Source organism: Sinocyclocheilus anshuiensis, unplaced genomic scaffold, assembly GCF_001515605.1.
Source record: "Sinocyclocheilus anshuiensis isolate Anshui unplaced genomic scaffold, SAMN03320099.WGS_v1.1 scaffold117, whole genome shotgun sequence".
NCBI lineage: Eukaryota > Metazoa > Chordata > Actinopteri > Cypriniformes > Cyprinidae > Sinocyclocheilus > Sinocyclocheilus anshuiensis.
Window position 1 is genome coordinate 1,160,375 of NW_015536624.1, and position 22,578 is coordinate 1,182,952.

Genomic DNA, 22,578 nt, shown 5'->3' on the forward strand with positions numbered 1-22,578 from the left:
TATGAATAATTGAAATTGCATACATGATTGTAAAACGGATATGCATTATATTATATTAATATTGTGTTTGTATTAATGCTGTCAAACGATTAATCACGATTAATCGCATTCAAAATAAGTTTTTGTTTACAGAATATATGTGTGTACTGTGTATATTATTATGTATATATAAATACACACACATGCATGTATATATTTAAGTTATGATTATATGTTAAATATATTTATAAATAATATGAATTATATGAATACACATATATGCATGTAAATACATGTAAATATTTTCTAAATATATACATGCATGTGTGTGTCTTTATATATACATAGTAAATATACACAGTACGCACACATATATTATGTAAACAAAAACTTTTATTTTGGATGCGATTAATCGCGATAAAATAGAAAAGAGTTATTTGTTAAAATTGCACTAATATTTCACACTGTTTTTTTTTTTTTTTACTGTATTTTATATCAAATAAATGCAGCCTTGGTAAGCATGAGACTTTTCCCCAAATTTCTGAATGGTAGTGAAGCATACACACATACACATTTAAAATGATAATCAAAACAGATTTGAGTAACGTGACTCACAGAATGTAAAATAACTTCATCACGCTCCAGTACATGTCCTCCAGCTGTCCTGGTTTCTGCAGGCTTCCTTCAGCGTTTATGGACTTGAGAACTTTCTGAAGGAGCTCCAGATTAACCAGCATCTTCTGCTCAGAAAGAAACAACGTAGGTTTAAAAAAAAAAACAAAAAAAACTCACACTTGAGAATACCTTGTAAAAGCAGAAGGTTTAGTAAAAACATCGATTCATTACCTGATTGTGAACGGATCTGACAATATGCTGACAGAGCTCTAGCGCCTCACTAGTTTGTATGTATATTTGGGTATTATTTTACATTGATATTTTAAACACAGAATGCCATCAAATTGGCAAGAAATTAATGTAAAGTGAATGTAAACATAATACTGAAAAATATTTGAAGACTACAAGCCATTATTGTAATGTATTAATTATTTAAAAAAATACTGTATTAATTATTGTTTAAATAACCAACTTATTTTACATTACTAAAAAATAGCTATCAATTTGTATCAACATTAACAATATTTGCAAATAATTTTCACTGGAATTGATGCCAAATACTGACGTTTCAAGAGTGCTGACCATTAAATGGTGAAAAGTCTACCTTGGTGAGTTGGTCCACAACTTTCTGATGCAGCTCAGTTCCCTGGGCATCAGACATCAGGTTCTTCACGTCTTTAGACTGCAGGGCCCTGAGCACCATGAGACATGCCTGACCCTGAAACAACCGGACAAAAAAAAAAACACACTTAAGACAGTACATTATAATTCAAGTATACAGTAACTGATTACACATCCAAAATATTCATGAGCTGCTCCAAGACACGATAACACCGATGGATCAGCTTCATTTACCTGCTGATGTTCCCTCACTCCAGCAGTGATGTTCTCCACAGCCGTGTCCAACATGTTCACATACAACACCTTCAAACACAACACAAACCCATCAGTTACAGCCCATTAACTGCTTTCATGAGATAGAGACAACATTTTTACATTTTCAAGAAACCTTGAGCATTTTTAAGTGCGTGACTCACCACTACAATATCAGGACATTTATTTGAGGTTTAATTAACGTTATTAATACTTTTCCCAGTACTAATCTAATTCCCAATAGTAATAGTGATGTTGGCCATATCAAAACTCACCAACATTGAGCTGTCTACCTTTATACAGAGCTGAACGATTAAAGGCACAATATGTAATTTTCGCCGCTAGAGGGCGCGTATTCAAAATAAACAAAGAGGCAAAGGCATAGTTTGATGACGCGGTGACTGAGTGTGGAATCATGGGAGTTGTGGTCTTCATCCCCACAGCCGATGCAATCCGACAGGACTCGGGCAGAAATCATGTTCATGAATGAGCTAATGATTTATTAACGTAGTAGAATGAAGCAGGGTGAGGCTGAAAGCCATCAAAGCGAAACGAGGCCGCTGAACTAGCGAGACACGCGGCTCGAAAGCAGCGGAGCTTTTATTATGCCACAGTCGACCGCTTCCGTTCCTTCCAGTCGTGCGTATGTGGGGAAAAAATAGCAGCGCTGTTTTATCATATTAGATACATTTGAAAGTTCTGTTACAATGCTACTGTGCGTTCGTCACCTGTCTAATAAAACGCACAACATATTAAAGCGTCTTTGGTGTTTCCATGTTTTCTACAAAACAAAACCGGAAATCGAGGGGTTATGACGTCATTGGCAGGCGACACAATGACACTATAGACACGCTCCGTGTCACTAGTTAAAATTGCTTATTTCTCTGGATTTAAACATTCTTCGAAACATTTGGGATAATGTAAGTACACAAGTCAGCAAAATATATAACACTGCTCTAGTGGTTTTTGGATATTTTAATTTAAAAAATCTTACATATTGTGCCTTTAATCTAAATAAAATTAATATGGCAATATGTTATTACCAAATCATAAAAGCTGTGATTTATTGTAACTAAGTGAGTCTGGGTTGCTTATTAAGTGCATTTTGGAAAACAAAATAAGCACATTAACTAATAAATATTAGTATTGTAATTTTACAGTTGTACTGAAAAATTATTAAATGTTAGTGTTATTAAATACAATTAATTAATTTTAACATTAAAACTATTATTACAACAGTAATATTTCTTATTTTGTTTAATATTTTATTTAATAATAATAATAATTTATTTAACAATCATTATTATTATTATTTTGTAGTCATCTTAATACTCGTTCTCAGTTTGTTTACCTGGGTACTAATAGATCTCAGACTGCGCCTTTGTGTCAGGGTGTCCCTCAGGGGTCAGTTTTGGGACCTGTTCTATTTAGTATTTACATGGTGCCTCTTGGGCAGATTATTCAGACGTATGGCCTGGGCTATCATTGTTACGTGGACGATACCCAGATTTATATTAGCACTCAGCCTGATTCCACTTCTTCCTTTTTAACTCTTTCTGCCTGTTTGCTGGAAATTAAGGCATGGATGAAACACTTTCTAAAACTAAATTGTTCTAAAACTGAAATTTTATTAATTGGCACTCCATCTAATGTTAATAAGTTCAGTAATTTTTAACTTTCAGTTGACAATACCCAAATATCTCCTTCTGCTCAGGTGCGTAATTTGGGTGTGATTTTTGATGCTTTTTTAAATGTTTTATTTTAACTCTCACTTCAAAAACATAACTAAAGTCTTCGTAACATTGCTCGCATTAGACCCTTTCTTTCTAGGCCTGATGCTGAGAGGCTTATTCATGCCTTCATCACATCACGGCTCGATTATTGCAATTCTCTCTTTGGGGGTTTACCAGCAAGTTCTGTTAAGAGACTACAATATATTCAAAACTCAGCAGCGCGGAGATCAGCCATACAAACAAGCACAACAAACCTGGATAACTTAAAATATTTTAGATTGCAATTGCCATCAGAAAAAAACTCAATTAGATTTTTTCCCCTAATCATTCAATAAAATACCTTTAAAAATAGTACTGATATTATTCACTACTGAAGTTGTTTTGACTCACAGGGAATCTGCTGAAGAGGTCGATGAACATGGCTCCAGTGAGAGGGCTTTTCCTCTTCGTCAAGAAAGATGTCAACGCGTTTCTGAAGCAAGTCGTGACCCTCTCAACATCCACTTTACCCATAAGCCTTAGCTGTGATCAACAAACAAGTTACTTTAGTAACCTCAGTACTTCGAGATTAACAAGTGTCTCTATTGAAGATGGTAGTTTACCTCTGCCGGTGTTGACGGTGCGTTTGCAGAGTCCTGTTCACTCACAATGCCTCTTAACACCTTCACCACATAGAGAGCAGCACTACAAAACAATAACAATGTGATTTAAAGAAACAAACACACCAAAAGTAGACACGCAATGAACATATACACGAGAGTTTGTATACTACAGGTAGATCTTTTTGTCTTTTTTCCTGCAACATGGGATTAATAATTGCAGAAGTCCTCACCTGAAGTAGTACAGAGACACAGACGAGTCTGTCAGCTTCTGGGCTCGACCAATCAGACGCTCAAGCATTTCATGAAGCTCCGCCTCTCGTCCGTCGGTTTCCCTGCAGTAATACTTCGCACGACAGAGTCGATTCCTGCCAATCAGAGACCGAGCGACAAACTATGAGAATTAAACGCGATTAAATAAACAAAACTGTCTTTCTACATAAAAAAAGGTCAAATTCGCAGCATGTTTTCTGTGAGCTGAATCTCAGCTGCAGTGTTTTGTTATTACCAACTAAAAATTTTACGTTTCCTGTATTTAAAATAAAAAATTAAGATGAAAGACTAAAATGTTTTAGTACTAAAATTATTAAAAATAAAATTGACGAGCTATACTAAAATATTAAAAGATATAAAAGCTAATTAGAAATCTCAATACATACTTTAAAAGTACACAAATAACAGTAAAATAGCACTGCTCACCTGAAGATGTCTGCAGCCCTGCGCAGGAAGTCCTGCTCCTGTTGGCTGGTTTCGGAGCTCATCCCGTTCTCGATCACGCTGAGCAGCGGTTCCACCATCCCAAGAACCAGAGCGCTGCTCCCCTGTTTGCTCAAGAACATCTCCACCATGTCCAGTACCTGACAACAACACACCAAATGACTTAAATCAGCCTCTGAGACACAAAACCTGCCTATTTTATTCCAAAATCCATTAGTCACTAATCAGTTTTAAGGAAGCCCTGAATAATTAGGGAGGTTTCAGATTCACCTATCCGCAATCGGACATGTTTACGACGGAGAGTTTTACTGTGCAAACAGTCAAAAAGCACACCATGTATTTAGAAGAAATAATTAAAATATATACCAACAAGATTTTAAAATAGAAAAAAATATATTAAATAAATAATAAACAAATAAAAAAGTAAATAATCTAGTTTAAAAAAAAAAGTCTAAAAATAACTAGTTAACTAGATGAACAACTCAAACTCCCTAATTTATCTAGCACCATCACATATATTAATGTTAAAAAATAAAAAAATAAAAGTAATGACATCAAATATTATAAAGTAATATAAAAAGATTAAATACATATACACACAACACACACACTGGATGTTCTACTTCATTTGATACTTTACAATGAAATAATAAATAAACAATTTATTTATCAAATAATTTGTTCAATATGAGAACAACTACAACTAACTTAAAACATTACATCTCTTCAAAACTTATAGAAAATACTAGATAAAAATAAAAGAGAAACAGCCCCATACTTTAATCCTGAAGTCCCGAACGAGGACCTTTTCTTTGCGGAGTCTGTCCTTCTCGTCTTTTTTGGCCTGGATCTTTTTCTTCTGCTCCAGAAAGAGAGCAGCCAGGCTTCCGTCCAGCTTCATCATGCCCGCATCATCCAGTTCCTCTTCGTCACTGCCATCCTCTTCAGTGGCCTAAACAAGAACAACAGAACATCAGCTGCTACGGATTCCCACTTTGCGTTATCAAAGTTTTCTGGAAGTAAGTCTCAAATGATCCTGCACATTTCACACTGGAATGAAAGGAACATTCTAGGTTACATTTGCTTATGTAGTGAAAATTTATTTCTTCGTTCATACCAGAGCGTTCTGACCCTGCAGAACCTTCATCAAATCCAAACGGAATTTCTGATCCAACTCTTTTCCTTCCTCCATGGCTTCATCCTCATCATCATCATCATCAGAGGAGGAATCAGAACCCTCTTCATCCTGATGAAATTTTAAAAGATAGAAGAGAAACATTTGAAATGTACAGAATTAGATGCAAAATTATTCAATTTGCTAGTATAAATATTCATGATGGTCAGTCTTACCTCCTCCTCATCATCTTGCTTGTCCTCCTCTTTACGCTTTCTCTTTTTCTCTTTCTCCTTCTCATCAGTCACCATAACACCGCTTTCATCCTCATCCTTGTTGGGGTCTAGAACCTAAAAATCAATAAAAAAAGATCCTATTTACTTTCTTAATATATTATCTGAGTCTTATACTACACAAATAATCACATTTACATGATTTCAAAGGATTTAAAAAAAAAAAATACAGATCATGTAATAACTTTCTCTGATTTAATCACACCTGTGTGAACTGACATTTTTTTTAGATTTAATGAATTATATCTCAGCCTAACATCCACGATCCAGTCAAATCTTGATCAAATAAAACCTCGCTCTACATTATTTCCTCTAGAATATTCAGCTTAGCTCGGAAATACGTCACATCACGGAAGCTAAATGTGCTGTGGGTAAAATTAAACGGTGTACAGTTATGAAAACAAGCGCTGTAAGGCAATAAAGCTGCTGTTTTAAAACCCATCTCTTAAAGCTAAAATAATATATATATATATATATATATATATATACACATACTGTATATTAGACTGAACTAAGTTTAAGTTAAAGAACTAAAACAAATAAATATAAATGAATGCTAAACAAAAATTTATTAAAATGCACATTCACTAAAACAAACAAAACATTTTTAATAAAACCTAAAAATATAAGTATAAGCCAATTCAAAATATTATCGTAATAGTATGTAAATAATACTAAAATAGCACTGCTAATTAGTCAGCAGTCTCTTACGTTCAGGATGGAGCTGAGCGCTTCTTGGGTGAGGTGAGGACAGATACGGCTAAACACAGCTTTACACACACTGCGAATGAGACGACTGGGCTGAGACAGGAGCGACAGCAGGATCTCAACAACCACCTCCACCCAGTGCGGCTCCTCATTACAGCTCTCGCCATCTGTGTCACACACACACAAACACACATGCACACACGCACACACACGCGCACACACACACGCGCATACACACGCGCATACACACGCGCACACACAAACACACACACGCGCACACACACGCGCACACACAAACACAAACACACACCATTAGTGCATCATCTAGCAGGAATAACAGACTACAAATCAAAAAAACATTAAATCCATTAACTGCACTGAACTGCTCCAACTTACTCGCTTTCTTCTTTTTAGATTTCTTAGCCTGAGCTTTCTCCACACAGGTCCGCAAATCATTCAACAACTCCAAACTTTCATCTGGAGCCTGGAGCGAGGACAGAAAAACAACATTTATGTTAAGATCACAAAATAAAAGTCTTCAGCACTTTCTGAAATTATTTCATCAATCATATTTTATTTGGAATAGGAATGTAAAGCACATAATTTTTTCTTGTACTTTATTTCCAACAACCATTTTCAAACAGCAAAATGAACAGGCATTAAAACAAAATCCTCCCCATGATGCACAACTAAAAAAGATATTACATACACAAACAAATAATACAGTGGCTGCAAAAATTATTCAAGCTGGACCTCACCAATTTATTTTATTTTAAAATAAATTATTAATAATAATTTATAATGTTAACAACAAGTAGTTTATTCTATTTTTTTTTCATGCATTTGGTAGATCATGCTTTTATCCAAAGCAACTTGCATTGCAATCAAAGTACACATTTTATTGGTTCATGCATTCCCTGGGAATCGAACCCATGATAACCCTGGTGTTTCTAGCACCTGCTCTACTTTAAGAGCTTCAGGAATGCTTAACTGATAATCATTACGAAGATCTGGTCATTCATTTGATTATTTCTGCTTTTTGAAAAACAAAAATATAAAAAATCACTAGAAGAATCAAACCCTGAACATCTGAATCCCAACGAGAAGGAAGAGGTGCTGAAATGCCGTGTGTTCAGGTGAAGAAGACTTCTTTGCTTTTTTCCTCAAGGCCTCCACTGATTCCAGCATACTAAACACACAAAACACAAAATCACCTAAAAGAGCATTTGAGCTGCAGTCCGTCTACCCTCACCTTTCTTATTTACATTTAAAAGGTCATAATGTAGAAAACAGTAGTGTTTTGCAGGATGCGTCACCTGTCCCAGCCCTGCCTCTGCTCTGGACTCAGGGTCTGAACGCTCTGGACGTGTTTGCTCTGGTTGAGCAGCGTGGTGGCGTACTGGACCACACAGTAGATCCACATGCTTCCATCAGCTTTCACACCCAGAATCCTCCTGGAGTTCAGCCTCTCCGCCTCAGGAGAATCTCCTAGCACAGCCATCGAGTTCAAGCCCTGCAGAAGACTGGAGGAGATGAAGTATATACTTCATTTAATTATATTTATTATTAATGACTTTTCATTTAATAACTTAACTTGTTTCATTCAAATTAATTCAAATCATTTATGTCAGATTACATTTTTCATTTAATTTACAAAATTTGACTGATAAGTTTAATTGACCCGTAGAAGGCTGAAGAGATAGTGGCTCGTGTTTGTTGATCTATGGGCACTGAGAGAGCCTGCACCGTCTCAGGGATTTCTGGAGTGGGTTTCTTCACATCAAAGAAGGCGTGGAAGAAAATAAACCTACAGAAGAAGGATAAAGCATCACAATACCATCGATTCATATCAGGGGAGTTGCCACAGGAGTCACGTAGTGACCCTTAATGAGATCTAAAGATGAGTTACCTAGCCATTTTCATGACAAGACCCTCCTCTTTCTTAATCTGATGGTTTTCCACAATGAAAGAGAGGCGTTGAACGATCCATTTACGAAACCTGGCAACACAGCTGTCACTCCTACAGCAAGAAATAAATCAGAATAAATATGAAATTGGCATGAGAGGGAAAATGGCTGCAGATGGCACATTAACACTGTAATCTGTAATCACATTTGTAATTTGTATAAATTATTAATTACTAAACAAATTACAAATGATCTGAATTACAAATTAATCTTGTTAATCTCATCATATAATTTAATGAAAACTTATATAAAAAAATAGATTTTATGTAAATGCTAAATTATTATTGTATTTATTGTTTCATATAAAATAATTCTTAATAACATTCATTTATATATTGTTACTACTACTACTACTACTACAACAACTATTACTAAAAATAATTATAATGTATAAATGAATATAGAAATATTATTATTGTATTTATTGTGTATAACATTAATCATTTTTGTATTTATATAATAGAACAATAATACAATTATATATATATATATATATATAGTTGCATTATTATATATATAATAGGTATAAATTATTAATTACTAAACAAATTACAAATGATCTGAATTACAAATTAATCTTGTTAATCTCATCATATAATTTAATGAAAACTTATATAAAAAAATAGATTTTATGTAAATGCTAAATTATTATTGTATTTATTGTTTCATATAAAATAATTCTTAATAACATTCATTTATATATTGTTACTACTACTACTACTACTACAACAACTATTACTAAAAATAATTATAATGTATAAATGAATATAGAAATATTATTATTGTATTTATTGTGTATAACATTAATCATTTTTGTATTTATATAATAGAACAATAATACAATTATATATATATATATATATATAGTTGCATTATTGTATATCTAATAGGCTTGTATTGTAGATTTATATATAAAATTATATATGTATATTAGTGCTGTCAAACGATTAATCGCATCCAAAGTAAAAGTTTTTGTTTACATAATATATGTGTGTACTGTGTATATTTATTATGTATATATAAATACAAACACATGCATGTATATATTTAAGAAAAATATGCTACGTTTATATATTAAATATATTTATATATGATAGAATTTATATGAATATGAATATATAGACGTAAATACATGTAAATATTTTCAAAATATATGCTGTGTGTGTCTTTATATATACGTAATAAATATACAGTACACACACACATATTATGTAAACAAAAACTTGTATTTTGATTAATCGCGATTAATCGTTTGACAGCACTAATGTATATATTATTATTCTTATAATTATTATGAATGCTACTACTAATAGTTAATATTAATGTATATATTAATATATAAATATTATTATTACCATTATTAGTGCACTGTATATAATAATTAATAATAGCAACAATTGTTATTTTTATATAATAGTAATATACATTTTTATAGACAAATTGTTGTTATTATCATTACTGCACCATCATATGGTTTTACTCCAGCAAAAAGTTGAATACTTAATTTTTTTAAACCTCTATTCTTAATGATTTTCAGTCAATTCTTGGAAAATCCGGTGTGAACTCACTCTACTTCAGACTCCTGGTTTCCTTTCTGTCTGCGGGTGCTGAAGTCCAGGCATTTCTCCAGCTGGGGCTTGCAGAAGGCCTTCATCAGCCACTCCACATACTGCTGCAGCGCACACAGATCCATGTGCTCCAGAACCTTCCAGGAGGACGGGACCACGGGGTAGCCCTGGTTAGTGAGCTGAGTGAAGCCGAGCGCCACGACGAGCTGTTTGTCAGCATCAGGGCAGCCCTGCATGAACTCACTCACGTACTTCTCCATTTCTGGAGCAAACTTGAATCGGTATGCCAGCTGACAGGAGACACGCACAATAAACATACATTATTATGGCACAGGCTACATTCAGAATGCAATACTAGTACTATATGTACATGTATAAATGTTAAAGAGTATGCAACACCAATGTAATTTATCTCACTACTAGGGCTGTGTGATATTTGAAGAAAAATGCGATATGCGATAACTCATTAAATAATGCGATAGTCGATATGCGGTACGATAATGCTTAAAGTGCCACATGCTCAGATGAAACAGTTTTACTCAGCTGTTGCTGAGTCAGTTCTGTGAACTTCTATAACTATCTTGTGTCATATATATACTGTGTATATAAATATATATATATATATATATATATATATATATATGGTTATTTGTATGTATGTATGTATCTATCAAGAGCTCCTGTAAAACCACAACAAATTCCTTGTGTTTGTGCACACTTAAGTGGTGAATAAAGCTCATTCTGATTCTAATATAACTAGCACAATTCACTTTTTGTGAGAAGAAAGCACCCCTACAACAACTTCTGAAAGTGAACCATAGTGTTTTACTCTAGCATTACATAAAAATGCCATTTTAACATTAGTGTAATCATTTTAACATAAGTTTAGGAACTGAATAATAAAAAGGAAAAATACAACACTGCTTAGTATTTACTCTATGAATTCAATATGCACTGATTCTTATTTAAGCTATAAAAGTTATTTAGGTAAGAGCAGGGAGTTATTTTCTCTTTGTGTTTAGTTCATGGCCCCATATATTGCAAGCCGTAGCGATATGCATATTGCGATATGTATATTTGCGATATTTCGATATATTGCACAGCCCTACTCACTACTTTTAATTCTAGTGATCTGTAATTTCCTGCAGAATTAAATGGTGTTTGCATTTGTGTATTTGTATTTTCAAATTAAAAAATAATGAATCCAACATTGACATCCATCACGTGAAACACACACATCACCAAACATAAAGACAGACCTGTGCGGACAGCATGTGTTGACCGTAGTATCTCATCACATCACCGGACAGGACAAACTCGAGCTCAGGGACTGACAGCAGCGGCAGAGATGCTCCCAATAACCGGAAACCTAAATAACTGATCATAAAGAAAGAAAAAGCATGCGTTTTGGTCATCATATTCTAATTGGTATTGAAACTATTCTTAAATTGAAATCAGTAAAAATGTTCACATGATCCCATTTTAACTTACATTTATTTCTCAACACAAAAAATAAAATAAATATGAAATTCAATCAAATTAAATAACAATTTAATAATGTGCTTTTGACACTTTAACGAAATATTTTCTATTATAAAATACATATTTAAAAATTGTTATTAAACTAAAACGTAACTAAAAAAAATTAATGAAATACATTTTAATAATATAATATATTTTAAATAAACTATTTGAAACTTAAAGTAAAACTAAATAAATAAAACCTTGAATAAATAATAATAATAAAAAATAATCAAATGCAGTGAAGTAATAACCAGGCGTACCCATATCTGGCTGAGTATTAGACAGATAAATTAGCAGGTTAAGGTTTGGTTACACATGTTAAACTCACTGTGTGGGACCAGGCATCTCTGACAGCATGCCTTTGATAATGGCTTCATTCCAGAACATCTCGAAGTTGTCCTCCCGCAGAGACGCCTGTAACAAGTCAAACGTGACTGGGGGCAGAATGTTGTCCTTCTTCACAGAGCGAGCGGCCGTCTTTAAAACCTCCACCAGCCTGGGAGTACACATCAAAAGAGTTAATAAAACAATGAAGCACTCAAAATATGAGCATGTTTTTAACCTGCCACGTGTAAAACTACACTTTCAAATGAAGTCAACAATAAATATGCAACTGAAAAAAGTAATCATACTAACATGAGAATGTTGTCTAAAACAACATTTAGTATTTTTTCAAATAAAATCAACATGATAAGAAAATAAACATTTATTACATTATCATTATAAAATTAATAATTACATAGATTTCATATTATGAATTAATACATTTTATTTACATATTTCCATACATAATTTATAAATCATTTTCAAATTTACAATAAATTTGACATAAAATAAGTAATTAAAATAAATTGAAGTAGATACATGCATACAATTTCATAATTAAACAACTATTTTAGCATATATAAGAATGTCTGAAAACAAAGACAAAACATACAGAGTAAGAAAGCAGAAAAGGGAGTCAGGCACACTCACTTTGGCATGTTCTCTTTAGTAATGACTGCTGTGGTTCCTAATAGTTTCTTGAGTTTTTTGGGTTTGAGCACAGAGGGGAACTTCTGCATGGCCACCAGGAGGAGCTCGAGCTGCTCGGGAGTGTTGAGGGCAGAGGTCAGGTCAGACTGCAGGGCGCTCAGGAGCACCTCTTCAAACACCTCCTTCGATGTCTATACAACAAAACACATGAATGAAACATTATAGAAACGAGAGACGGTAAAAGATCATCAACACAAAGTAGAGTTTATCTAAATCCCAAACTCTAGTAATCCGTGTCACACGATCCTTCAGAAATCATGCTGATTTACTGCTCAAGAAACATTTCTTCTTATTATTATTATATAATGTTATACAATCTTATTTTACAGTGTTGAAAATAGTTGTGCTGCTTAATATTTTATGGAAACCACAATACACTACCCATTCAAAGGATCCTGGGAAAAAATGCTCGACATTGACAATAAGTTGATCCATTCATAAAAAAATGAAATTGAAAAGAAAATAGAATAATATCTGAAAGATCATGTGACACTGAGGACTGACACTGAATATATTCAAATAGAAAACAGCTATTTTAAATTGTAATAATATGTCACAATATTACTGTTTTTACCTCATTTAAGGTCAAGTAAATGGTGAGCATAAGAGACTTCTCACAAAAACATAAAAAAATGTTAATTATTCCAAACTTTTTACTGGTAGTGTACATTCATTCATGTAATATAATAAATATAATAGTAGTTATTATGATTACTACTACATTAATCAATATATACTAGTGCTGTCAAACGATTAATCGCATCCGAAATATATATTTTTTTATATATATAAACACAGTGTGTACTGTGTATATTTATTATGTACATATAAATACACACTTGTACAGCATATATTTAGAAAATATTTACATGTATATATTTATATAATTAATATTATATATAAATATATTTAATATACAAATTAGTGCTGTCAAACGATTAATCGCGATTAATCCAAAATAGCACCAAATCACATCCAAAATAAAAGTTTTTGGTTACATAATATAGGCTGTGTGTGTGTACTGTGTATATTTATTACGTATATATAATGACACACACACACACAGCATATATTTTGAAAATATTTACATGTATATATTTATATTCATATAAATTATATAATATATAAATATATTTAATATATAAACATAACATATTTTTTCATATTCATAATATATTCTTAAATATATATCTGCATGTGTGTGTATTTATATATACGTAATAAATATACACAGTACACACACACATATATTATGTAAACAAAAACTTATTTTGGATGCGATTAATCGTTTGACAGCACTAATATATACATGTTATTGTTATACATATTATTTGTAATGCTACTTGAGCACCTCTTCAGACACCTCTTTCAATGTCTATACCACAAAATTAAAACAGGAATAACACATTAGTAATCACCTCTGACAGGATGTCGACCATGGTTTTTCTGGGCAGGTCTCTCAGGTGTTCTCTGTACCGGGACAGACTCTGCAGGAGCTGCACACACTCCAACATGACCTGCGGCTCCTGAGAAACAACATGCCGCAAAAGATCATCAGCACAAATCAGAGTTTGTCTAAATCCCAAATAATATCCAAGATAATTAGTGCTTCCAAAAACTATTTCCAGCTATTTTTGCCCACATAAAAGCAACAACGCAACACTCATGAATCTGATTCTCTTACCTTATGCAGACGTGTGGACTGAGACAGGGCGAGCACACCAAAGAAATTCCCAAACGCTGCATTTCTGATGAATTTCTGTCAAAAGAATTGAAGCATCACATGAAAAACCTATGAGCATCATGATTATGACAGAACGATGATTAGGATAATAACGTATTAAAGGGGTCATATGATGCGATTTCAAGTTTTCCTTTCTCTTTGGAGTGTTACAAGCTGTTCGTGAATAGATAAGATCCCTGAAGTTGCAAAGACTAAAGTCTCAAAATGATCTTTAAAAAAGCATCATATGACCCCTTTAAGGCCACATCAGGGTTCCATGTGAAATCCTCACCTTTTTGGCTGTCTGGAGGTTGTGCTTTTCTTTGACGCTGTCTAGTGTGGATTTCAGTGAGATCTCCTCAAATACACTCAGCAGCTTCATACAGAAACAAATAGTAATCAAACGCATATCTAATAACTGCTACAAAAAGATGTGAAGATACAGCTTGTCTGGTTAAAAATACCTGAGCGAGCGCAACGCTGTATCCTGACCGAGCGTCTTCTCTCGTGTGAGAAAGACCGTCCACTAGTCTCTTCAGTGAATACTTCAACTCATCCGGCTAGATGAAAAACATAAACATAAAGTAAGCAAACATACATTTCTGACACGAATGTGAATCCACTGACTATCATACAAGGTCACATCTTTCATGCTTGATTCTTCAATTAACGGCATGCTTTGGAAATCAGTTGCTATGGTGGTCTCTCTTTGGTAATGGCAAATTAACTGAAAATGTGATTTCTACTATTCAATACAGTTCATAGGGAAATACATGATAGAATAGATTAGAGCTATTTATTAATATATATATTAGTAAAACATAATTAAAAGTTATTCAAACTTAAAATTCGAACTTTTTTTCTCTCATCCTGTGGACAGAAAAGTTTCCATATCTGAAGAACTCATATAACATGATAGAATAGATTAGAGCTATTTATTAATATATATATATATTAGATAAGTTTCCATATCTGAAGAACTCATATAACGTTACAGTACAACAGCTCCATTCAACCCACGTGTTTGCATCAACAACCAAAGCCGAATGGAGCACTGTTCAGATAATGACATCTTATTACATCGGGTGATAAAACAGCATTAATAACTATAACAACCAACTCCGGCCAAGAATATTGATCAACAGTGAAAAGCCGATATTAAAATGATCAGAGCTGACTCTCCATACCTTCTCGCTCTGCTTCAAGCGTTCGATCAAGTCCTCAATCGCTTTGAGGCGGACTTCTCGCTCGGGTTTCGCGATGTCCCAGAAGTAATCCAGGAACTGTCGGTTCTGTTTGAGAATGCCTTTAGCATCGGTGACTTTGGGTCTCACGGTGCTGTCCTCGAGCTCTCCCATGTTTGTCTGCATCACCGCAGCCATGAGAGCGTGGCGCACAGACACGTGGGGGAACCGCGAGGACGTTTTCTTCCAGGATTACTTCCGCGCTGTGATTTCAAAATAAAAGTCTCAAACCATAAACTGAGCTGCGAAAGTTTAATCAAAGTTGCTTCCGAGGAAATTCTGTTAGGCGCCCATATTAATTGACATTTACCGATTATTTTATAATTTAGCAGGGTGTTTTTGTTCTTTTATGGGCAGCCTTTGTACTGGAGCTAATCACAGATATTATGGTCTAACGTTATACTTGTTGAGGGAGAGCTTTCAGAAAACGTAAAACTAACTTGATGAACAACAAAATCGGACGCCTTAAACTATCAAGCTCTTTAAACAACAGAATATTTATTGAGCTGTTCAAAGACCCTTGTGAACACATACTCACAGGTAAGTGATAGAAATATAAGAGAGATTTTCTTGAACAGTTTCTAATGGAAGTGGCCAAGTTTAAGGTTTGTTAAACTGGAAGAGGTTGAACAGAATTCCCAGGTTTAAGTTGATCAACTACTTTGGTTGTTTTCTATATTAAAATGGCATCAGAATTGTATTAATTTGTTGTTTAATTGGTTGCAAGGCATGTTTGGTGTTTCTGTCATTTTTACTTTTTCACACAACTAAGTTAATTTAGTCCTGTGGCGATAACTTTTTGTTTTATTGCCCCAGAAATCATTGCGATAAGCGATATTATTTTCATTTTAAGACCATTTTATGCCACTGAATATATAATCATAATATAACAGCATAATAATACAATTAGGCCTAGACACTTTCAAATGACAACGAACTTTTAATTAATGTAAATTAAGTATATAAAAAAAACTTGAATAAATAGTAAATAAACATTTTCTAACAAAAAGTGCAAAGTAACAAGTAGAAAAAAAGAAAAATGCACAAAGATTTTGTCTGGAGATTTTTCCATCTACAGATTTTTCCCTGACCTTCTTTTCTCTGTAAATAAAGGGTGCACTGTATTGGTGAAAAACACAATCCCTATTTAGCAGTCAGATGTCCGTATGCACAAACTAAGGCACAGATCCCTAAACAAGGCCATATCTGCAGATGAAACTTTTTTTTGTAGAAGCAGTTTTTAAATTTTAACTAGCACCTCATGACTACCCCACATTATGTACGAGAAGCTGCAAAAGACACAGTTGCAAGTGGAATGCAAAAAACATGGTGACATTAATTTTGATGTAAATATAATGAGCAATATATTGCATCACCAAAAATTATTGAGGTCATGTACATATATTGTACGATAAGTCGATATATTGATTATTGCGACAGGCCTACACACAGCATAAATACTGAACACAAACCTACTATACTGCTGGTGAAAATCTACATAAAAATGTAGCAAGACAAGACTAAAATTATACTTGGTTATACAGCTTCTGTATCTCAGTGTGTTTGCTTTGTGGACGTTTTTTAGTGATGTCTGTGGGGAAAGAAAATAATTTCTTTTAATCTAAAGAGCAGTTCAGATTGATTAGTAAATGTAATGAGTCCCAGGAAATGTAATGTTTCTCAGGAAATTGTTTCACCACAAAATAGAGATAAAATAATAATAATATGGATACCTATTGATTAAATTCACATAAACTGATTTGATTCTAAGTTGAAGTTTAAAAAAGATCACTTTAACTTCACTTTCTGTTAGGAAATATTTCATTTAAATCTGAGTGGCCAAAAATATTAAGCAAATGTGCTTTGCTAGTTGATTCTTTTAAATCCATTTATCATAATTTGTACTGTGAAAAAGGCTTTGAAGAAGGGAAGAGCAATGACAGAATCATCACTAACATCACCAAAAATAAGAGAAACCTGTAGACAAATTGTAACTGAACCTCCATGTAAGCCAATTTTTTTTAAAAAGCACATGAATTACTTTTTATGTAAATTATTATTTAAAACCTGCTCATTATTTTATTTGCTTTGTAAAAAGGGACAGTACAAATTTGTCTTTATATCACATTTCAAGCATTTGAGCAGAAACATTTAGATCATATGGTTTTTAATATCATGCAAACATAAACTCAGTCATCATTTATCGTCATCATTTCTCTTTCCAGACATGTCATCCTCTAGTGGTCTACTGACTGAAGAGCTTCAGTGCTCTATATGTCTGGATGTGTTCACTGATCCAGTCAGCACTCCATGTGGACACAACTTCTGCAAGACCTGTCTGAATAAGTGCTGGTACAACAGCCAGACTAGCAGCTGTCCTTACTGTAAAGAAGCATTCAACCAAAGACCTGATCTCAAGATTAATACCACACTCCGAGAGGTTGTAGATCACTATAAGAAGAAAACACCTGAGAAAAAACCTGAAGTTCTGTGTGACATCTGTGAGGAAAGAAAGCTGAAAGCCCTAAAGTCATGTGTGGTGTGTCAGAGCTCTTACTGTGAAACTCATCTGGAGCGTCATTTGAGAGTGGCAGGTTTAAAGAGACACAAACTGATGGAGCCTGTGAGTAATCTGGAGGACTATATATGCCAGACACATGAGAGACCTCTGGAGCTGTTCTGTAGAGATGATCAGACATGTGTGTGTCCGATGTGTGCTCTGACAGACCACAAGAACCACAACACTGTTCCTCTAGAAGAGGAGAGTGAAGAGAAGAAGGTAGAAGTTACTAATAAACTACTTTTAAACTGCAAAATATAATGACAAATCAAATTTTCTTTAATCTTGTAAAAAGAGGGTTCATTATGAAAATATATTGTTTTCTCAGAAGACAGTAAATCTCTGTTATAAATGTTTCTGTCTGTAGACTCAACTGATGAAGACACAGAAAGACATGCAGCAGATAATCCAGGAGAGAATCAAGAAGATTCAAGACATTAAACGCTCAGCAAAAGTTAGAAAGGTAAGTTCAAAATAATTGAATTAAACCTATAATAGTATTTCTTATACAAAATTTTGTTCAGGTCCTCCAAGAGTCCACAGAGAGTTACAGTGGCTCTTTCTGCAGGTTACATCGTTATACCAATAGGTGGCGCCAAGTGACTCTTTAGTGAGTCGCTGATTTCGATTCATTCACTCGATTCGTTTAAAAACACTGATTCATTCAGGAAAGAATCTCTAGTGCTGGGCTGTGTCCGAAATCGCCCCCTATAGGGCACTATTTGAGGGAACAGCCATTTTCAGTGGTGTCCGAAACCATAGTGGACGTTCTCGAGTGCACTCATTCCGAATGAATTCCCGCATCTCGCCAGAAGATGGCGCCCGCAGCTGAATAATCAATCCGTTAATTTTTACAAAGCGCTCATCCATGGCGTACAGCATAATGTACAACACGGGTATAAATTCATTGTAAATTGATTATTCAATTGTTTGATTAGGGTTTATACATAATTTCCGTGACAGAGTTCAAGATAAATCCTTTAATCTTACTACTGGAGCTGCTTAGGGAATAGTGAATGAGGGTATAAGGGGGCGATTTCGGACACAGCCCTGGTGTTCTCAACTCTGGAACAAGAGGTCTACTTTCCTGCAGAGTTTAGCTCCAACACTAATCAAACACACCTGAACAAGCTAATTAATGTCTTCAGGATGACTTGAAAGTTATTGGCAGGTGAGTTTGATCAAGGTTGGAGCTAAACTCTGCAGGAAAATGGACCTCAAGGGCCAGAGTTAGTGTGTTGTGGCTTTATTTCAAACCTTTTCCCTGGTCAGAGCAAATACAAAGTAAATGGCAACAATTTATTTAAAATGTAATTTATTCAGTATTAATATCTTGTTCATTGAATTGCTGTGTAAAAGCAAAAACACTTCAGTTAAAGGAATTAAAAATAAAACCCTAATAACACTAAATTATGAGCAATAGTAACTCTAATTCTTGTCTTATCAAACACCACTAATCATTTGTTGACTGACTGGTTGAGCAGAGAAACACAGAGATGGAAAAAGCAGCCCGTGTTGAGTTCTTCACTGATCTCATCCACTCCATTGAGAGATGTCAGACTGAACTGCTGGAGATGATGGAGGAGCAGCATAAAGCAGCAGAGAAAAAGGAGGAAGAGCTCATTGAAGAGCTGGAGCAGGAGATCACTGAGCTAAAGATGAGAAACACTGAGCTGGAGCAGCTCTCACACACTGAAGATCACCTCCACTTCCTAAAGGTCATTCGACATCTCTCTGATCAATGATAATGCAGTATATGACACTCCTCATGCTGAAGGATTTTTCCTCTCTCCTGCTGTAGATGTACTCATCCCTGTGCAGCCCTACAAACACCAGGAACTGGCCTGAGATCAGTATGAAGACTTGTGTGAGTCTGGAGAGCTCTGACTCAACTGCAGTACACTCTAGATGAGAAATTCACAAAAACTGGTACGGCAATATCAAATACACCATACAGATACATATGTTTATTATTTTTTAATTCAAGTAATGAATAATGAGTCTCAAAGATCTTTTGATGTTTTATTGTCATGTCTCTCTACAGAGCTGAAGAGGATGCAGCAATATGCAGGTACAGTGAGCTGTCAGCACTTCACTCATTTACATTCAGATACTCACAGCTTCATTTCTGCACTACAATCTGATTAAAACTATTAAATATTAAAAACATTGTAAATCTGTGATTGATGTTCTCTGTTTTCTTAGTGGATGTGACTCTGGATCCTGATACAGCTCATCCAAACCTCATCCTGTCTGATTATAGAAAACAAGTGAGATTTGGAGAGGTTAGTCAGGACCTCCCAGACAATCCAGAAAGATTTGATTCATGTGTCTGTGTCCTGGGAAAGGAGGGATTCTCCTCAGGGAGGTTTTATTTTGAGGTGCAGGTGAAGGGAAAGAGTGACTGGGATTTAGGAGTGGTCAGACAATCTATTAACAGGAAGGGAAAGATTGCATGCAGTTCCAGTGATGGATACTGGATTGTTATTCTGAGGAATGGCAATGAATATAAAGCCTTTGCTGGTCCCTCTGTCTCTCTGTCTCTGAGGGTAAAGCCGCAGCGGGTCGGTGTGTTTGTGGATTATGAGGAGGGTCTGGGCTCCTTTTATGATGTGGAGTCCAGCTCTCATATCTACTCTTACACTGATCAGTCTTTCATTGAAAAACTCTATCCATTTCTCGGCCCATCATTAAGCAAAAAAGGTAACAACTCAGCCCCACTGATCATCACACCTGTCAATTACAATATATGAATTTGCACCATTAAAATTAAATAGTAGATGAGCATAATGCTTTAAATATTTTTGTGCGTCTAAAGTATGTGAATATATTGTTATCAAAAATATGCTAAAATTTTTAATGTAAATAATTTGCGTTGTTGTTTATTGTCATTCCATATGGACAGACATTCTAAGGAACAAGATATAAGACACACAATACAACAACACAATGAAGAGAGTCAAGTCATCTTTATTTATATAGCGCTTTATACAATACAGATATTATACAATACTGTAAAGCAGCTTCACAATAATACATAGGAAAATAACTGAATCAGTGATGCAAACTTCAACGTTGTCATGTGCTTAAAAACAGCAAGAATGAATGTCTCATTCATTCATTCACTCACTCAAGAAACCAAGGGTATACTCTCACAAGGCACAGTTGCCTTGAACCGAGCGCGATTATCCCCCCCTCCCCACACCCCCGCTGGCCTGCACTCACACTTGCACTAAACCAAAGTCCCATTAGGCAAGTCATTTCACTCTGCGGCCATCTTTGAAACGCCTCTCGGGCATGCAAGTGCAGCTCCTATCTCTTTGAATGGGGAAACATCAAATTCTCCAAAACTGTTTGCCAAGCTTAAAGGGTTAGTTCACCTAAAAATGATAATTCTAAATTCTTAATTAATTGTTTTCTTTGAGCACAAAAAGTATTCTCGTAGCTTCATAAAATTACGGTTGAACCCCTGATGTCACATGGACTATTTTACCGATTTCCTTGCTACGTTTCTGGACCTGGGAACATAACAGTTGTGTTGCTGTCTATGAAGGGTCAGAGAGCTGTCGGATTGCATCAAAGTCTATTTTTGCTGCAGGGTTGCCAGGTTTTCAAAACAAAACTCACGCAATTGCTACTCAAAACTAGCCCAATTGCATTTCGAGGGGGATTCCCAAGTAAATATCACATGCTGGGGGGTAAAATACAAGATTTTTTTTTCGGCGGGGTTCCACTGGTTATATTCGCATTTTAGGGGCTAAATATCACGTTATTGGGGGCGCTTAAACCCACGGATATGAAAAACAACCCGCAGCAACAGTGTTGAAGTAGCCCAATTCCGTGGGAAAACGTCTCTGGTTACTTGCGTAACTCATGTTCTCTGAGTAGTTCCGCCTCGATGCTCTTACGTCACCATCCTTATACTGACGAATGCACCATCTGCTCCTCAGATTTCTCTGCAGAAAAAGGCCTCTTGTCGGCAGCGCGAGGAGCTTGGCAGCAGACGCAGCGTCTCCTTCCCTACTCAGAGAACATGGGTTATGCAAGTAACCCGAGATGTTCTCTTTCATAGGTTCACTCGACGCTGCGTAGCTATGATGCAATGGGAACGATATACCAAAATTATAGAACCAAGATCCAAATGATAGAACTTGATAAAAATGTGTGGAGAGGACCATTCTGCCGCTACACAAATATCCTCTAGGGCAGGGGTCTCCAACCTTTTTTACACCAAGGACCGGTTACGTTTGGACAATGCCATGAAGTGTTTTTGACATAGGCTACTTTTATGTGTATGTATACGCAGCTCTGTATTTCCGTGCTGTC

General features: G+C 34.9%; 1 protein-coding gene and 1 pseudogene across 1 annotated transcript; one reads left to right on the top strand and one right to left on the bottom strand.

The window, feature by feature from the left end:
* Window positions 1-1,162: 1,162 nt before the first annotated feature.
* On the bottom strand, window positions 1,163-15,902 carry LOC107704885 (myb-binding protein 1A-like protein). Its single transcript, XM_016507909.1, has 24 exons — window positions 15,636-15,902; window positions 14,913-15,008; window positions 14,741-14,824; window positions 14,410-14,484; window positions 14,144-14,251; window positions 12,666-12,856; window positions 12,019-12,186; window positions 11,426-11,543; window positions 10,167-10,456; window positions 8,541-8,651; window positions 8,313-8,438; window positions 7,948-8,154; window positions 7,712-7,820; window positions 7,028-7,115; window positions 6,635-6,798; window positions 5,867-5,980; window positions 5,634-5,762; window positions 5,295-5,468; window positions 4,499-4,656; window positions 4,033-4,167; window positions 3,803-3,884; window positions 3,591-3,722; window positions 1,450-1,518; window positions 1,163-1,312 (listed from the first exon to the last, which is right to left on the bottom strand). Exons 1-24 carry the CDS (start codon window positions 15,828-15,830, stop codon window positions 1,163-1,165), a joined length of 3,273 nt encoding a protein of 1,090 aa, XP_016363395.1. The 5' UTR covers window positions 15,831-15,902.
* A 1,772-nt stretch (window positions 15,903-17,674) lies between these two features.
* On the top strand, window positions 17,675-21,006 carry LOC107705040 (E3 ubiquitin-protein ligase TRIM39-like; annotated as a pseudogene).
* Window positions 21,007-22,578: the final 1,572 nt, after the last annotated feature.

Coding starts and splice junctions, on each gene's coding strand:
- LOC107704885 (XM_016507909.1), bottom strand. CDS start 15,830: ATGGCTGCGGTGATGCAGACAAACATGGGAGAGCTCGAGGACAGCACC. Junction 10,457..11,425: donor AACACATGCTGTCCGCACAG/GTCTGTCTTTAT, acceptor GTCTCCTGTCAG/CTGGCATACCGATTCAAGTT. Junction 8,155..8,312: donor ATCTCTTCAGCCTTCTACGG/GTCAATTAAACT, acceptor CATCTCCTCCAG/TCTTCTGCAGGGCTTGAACT.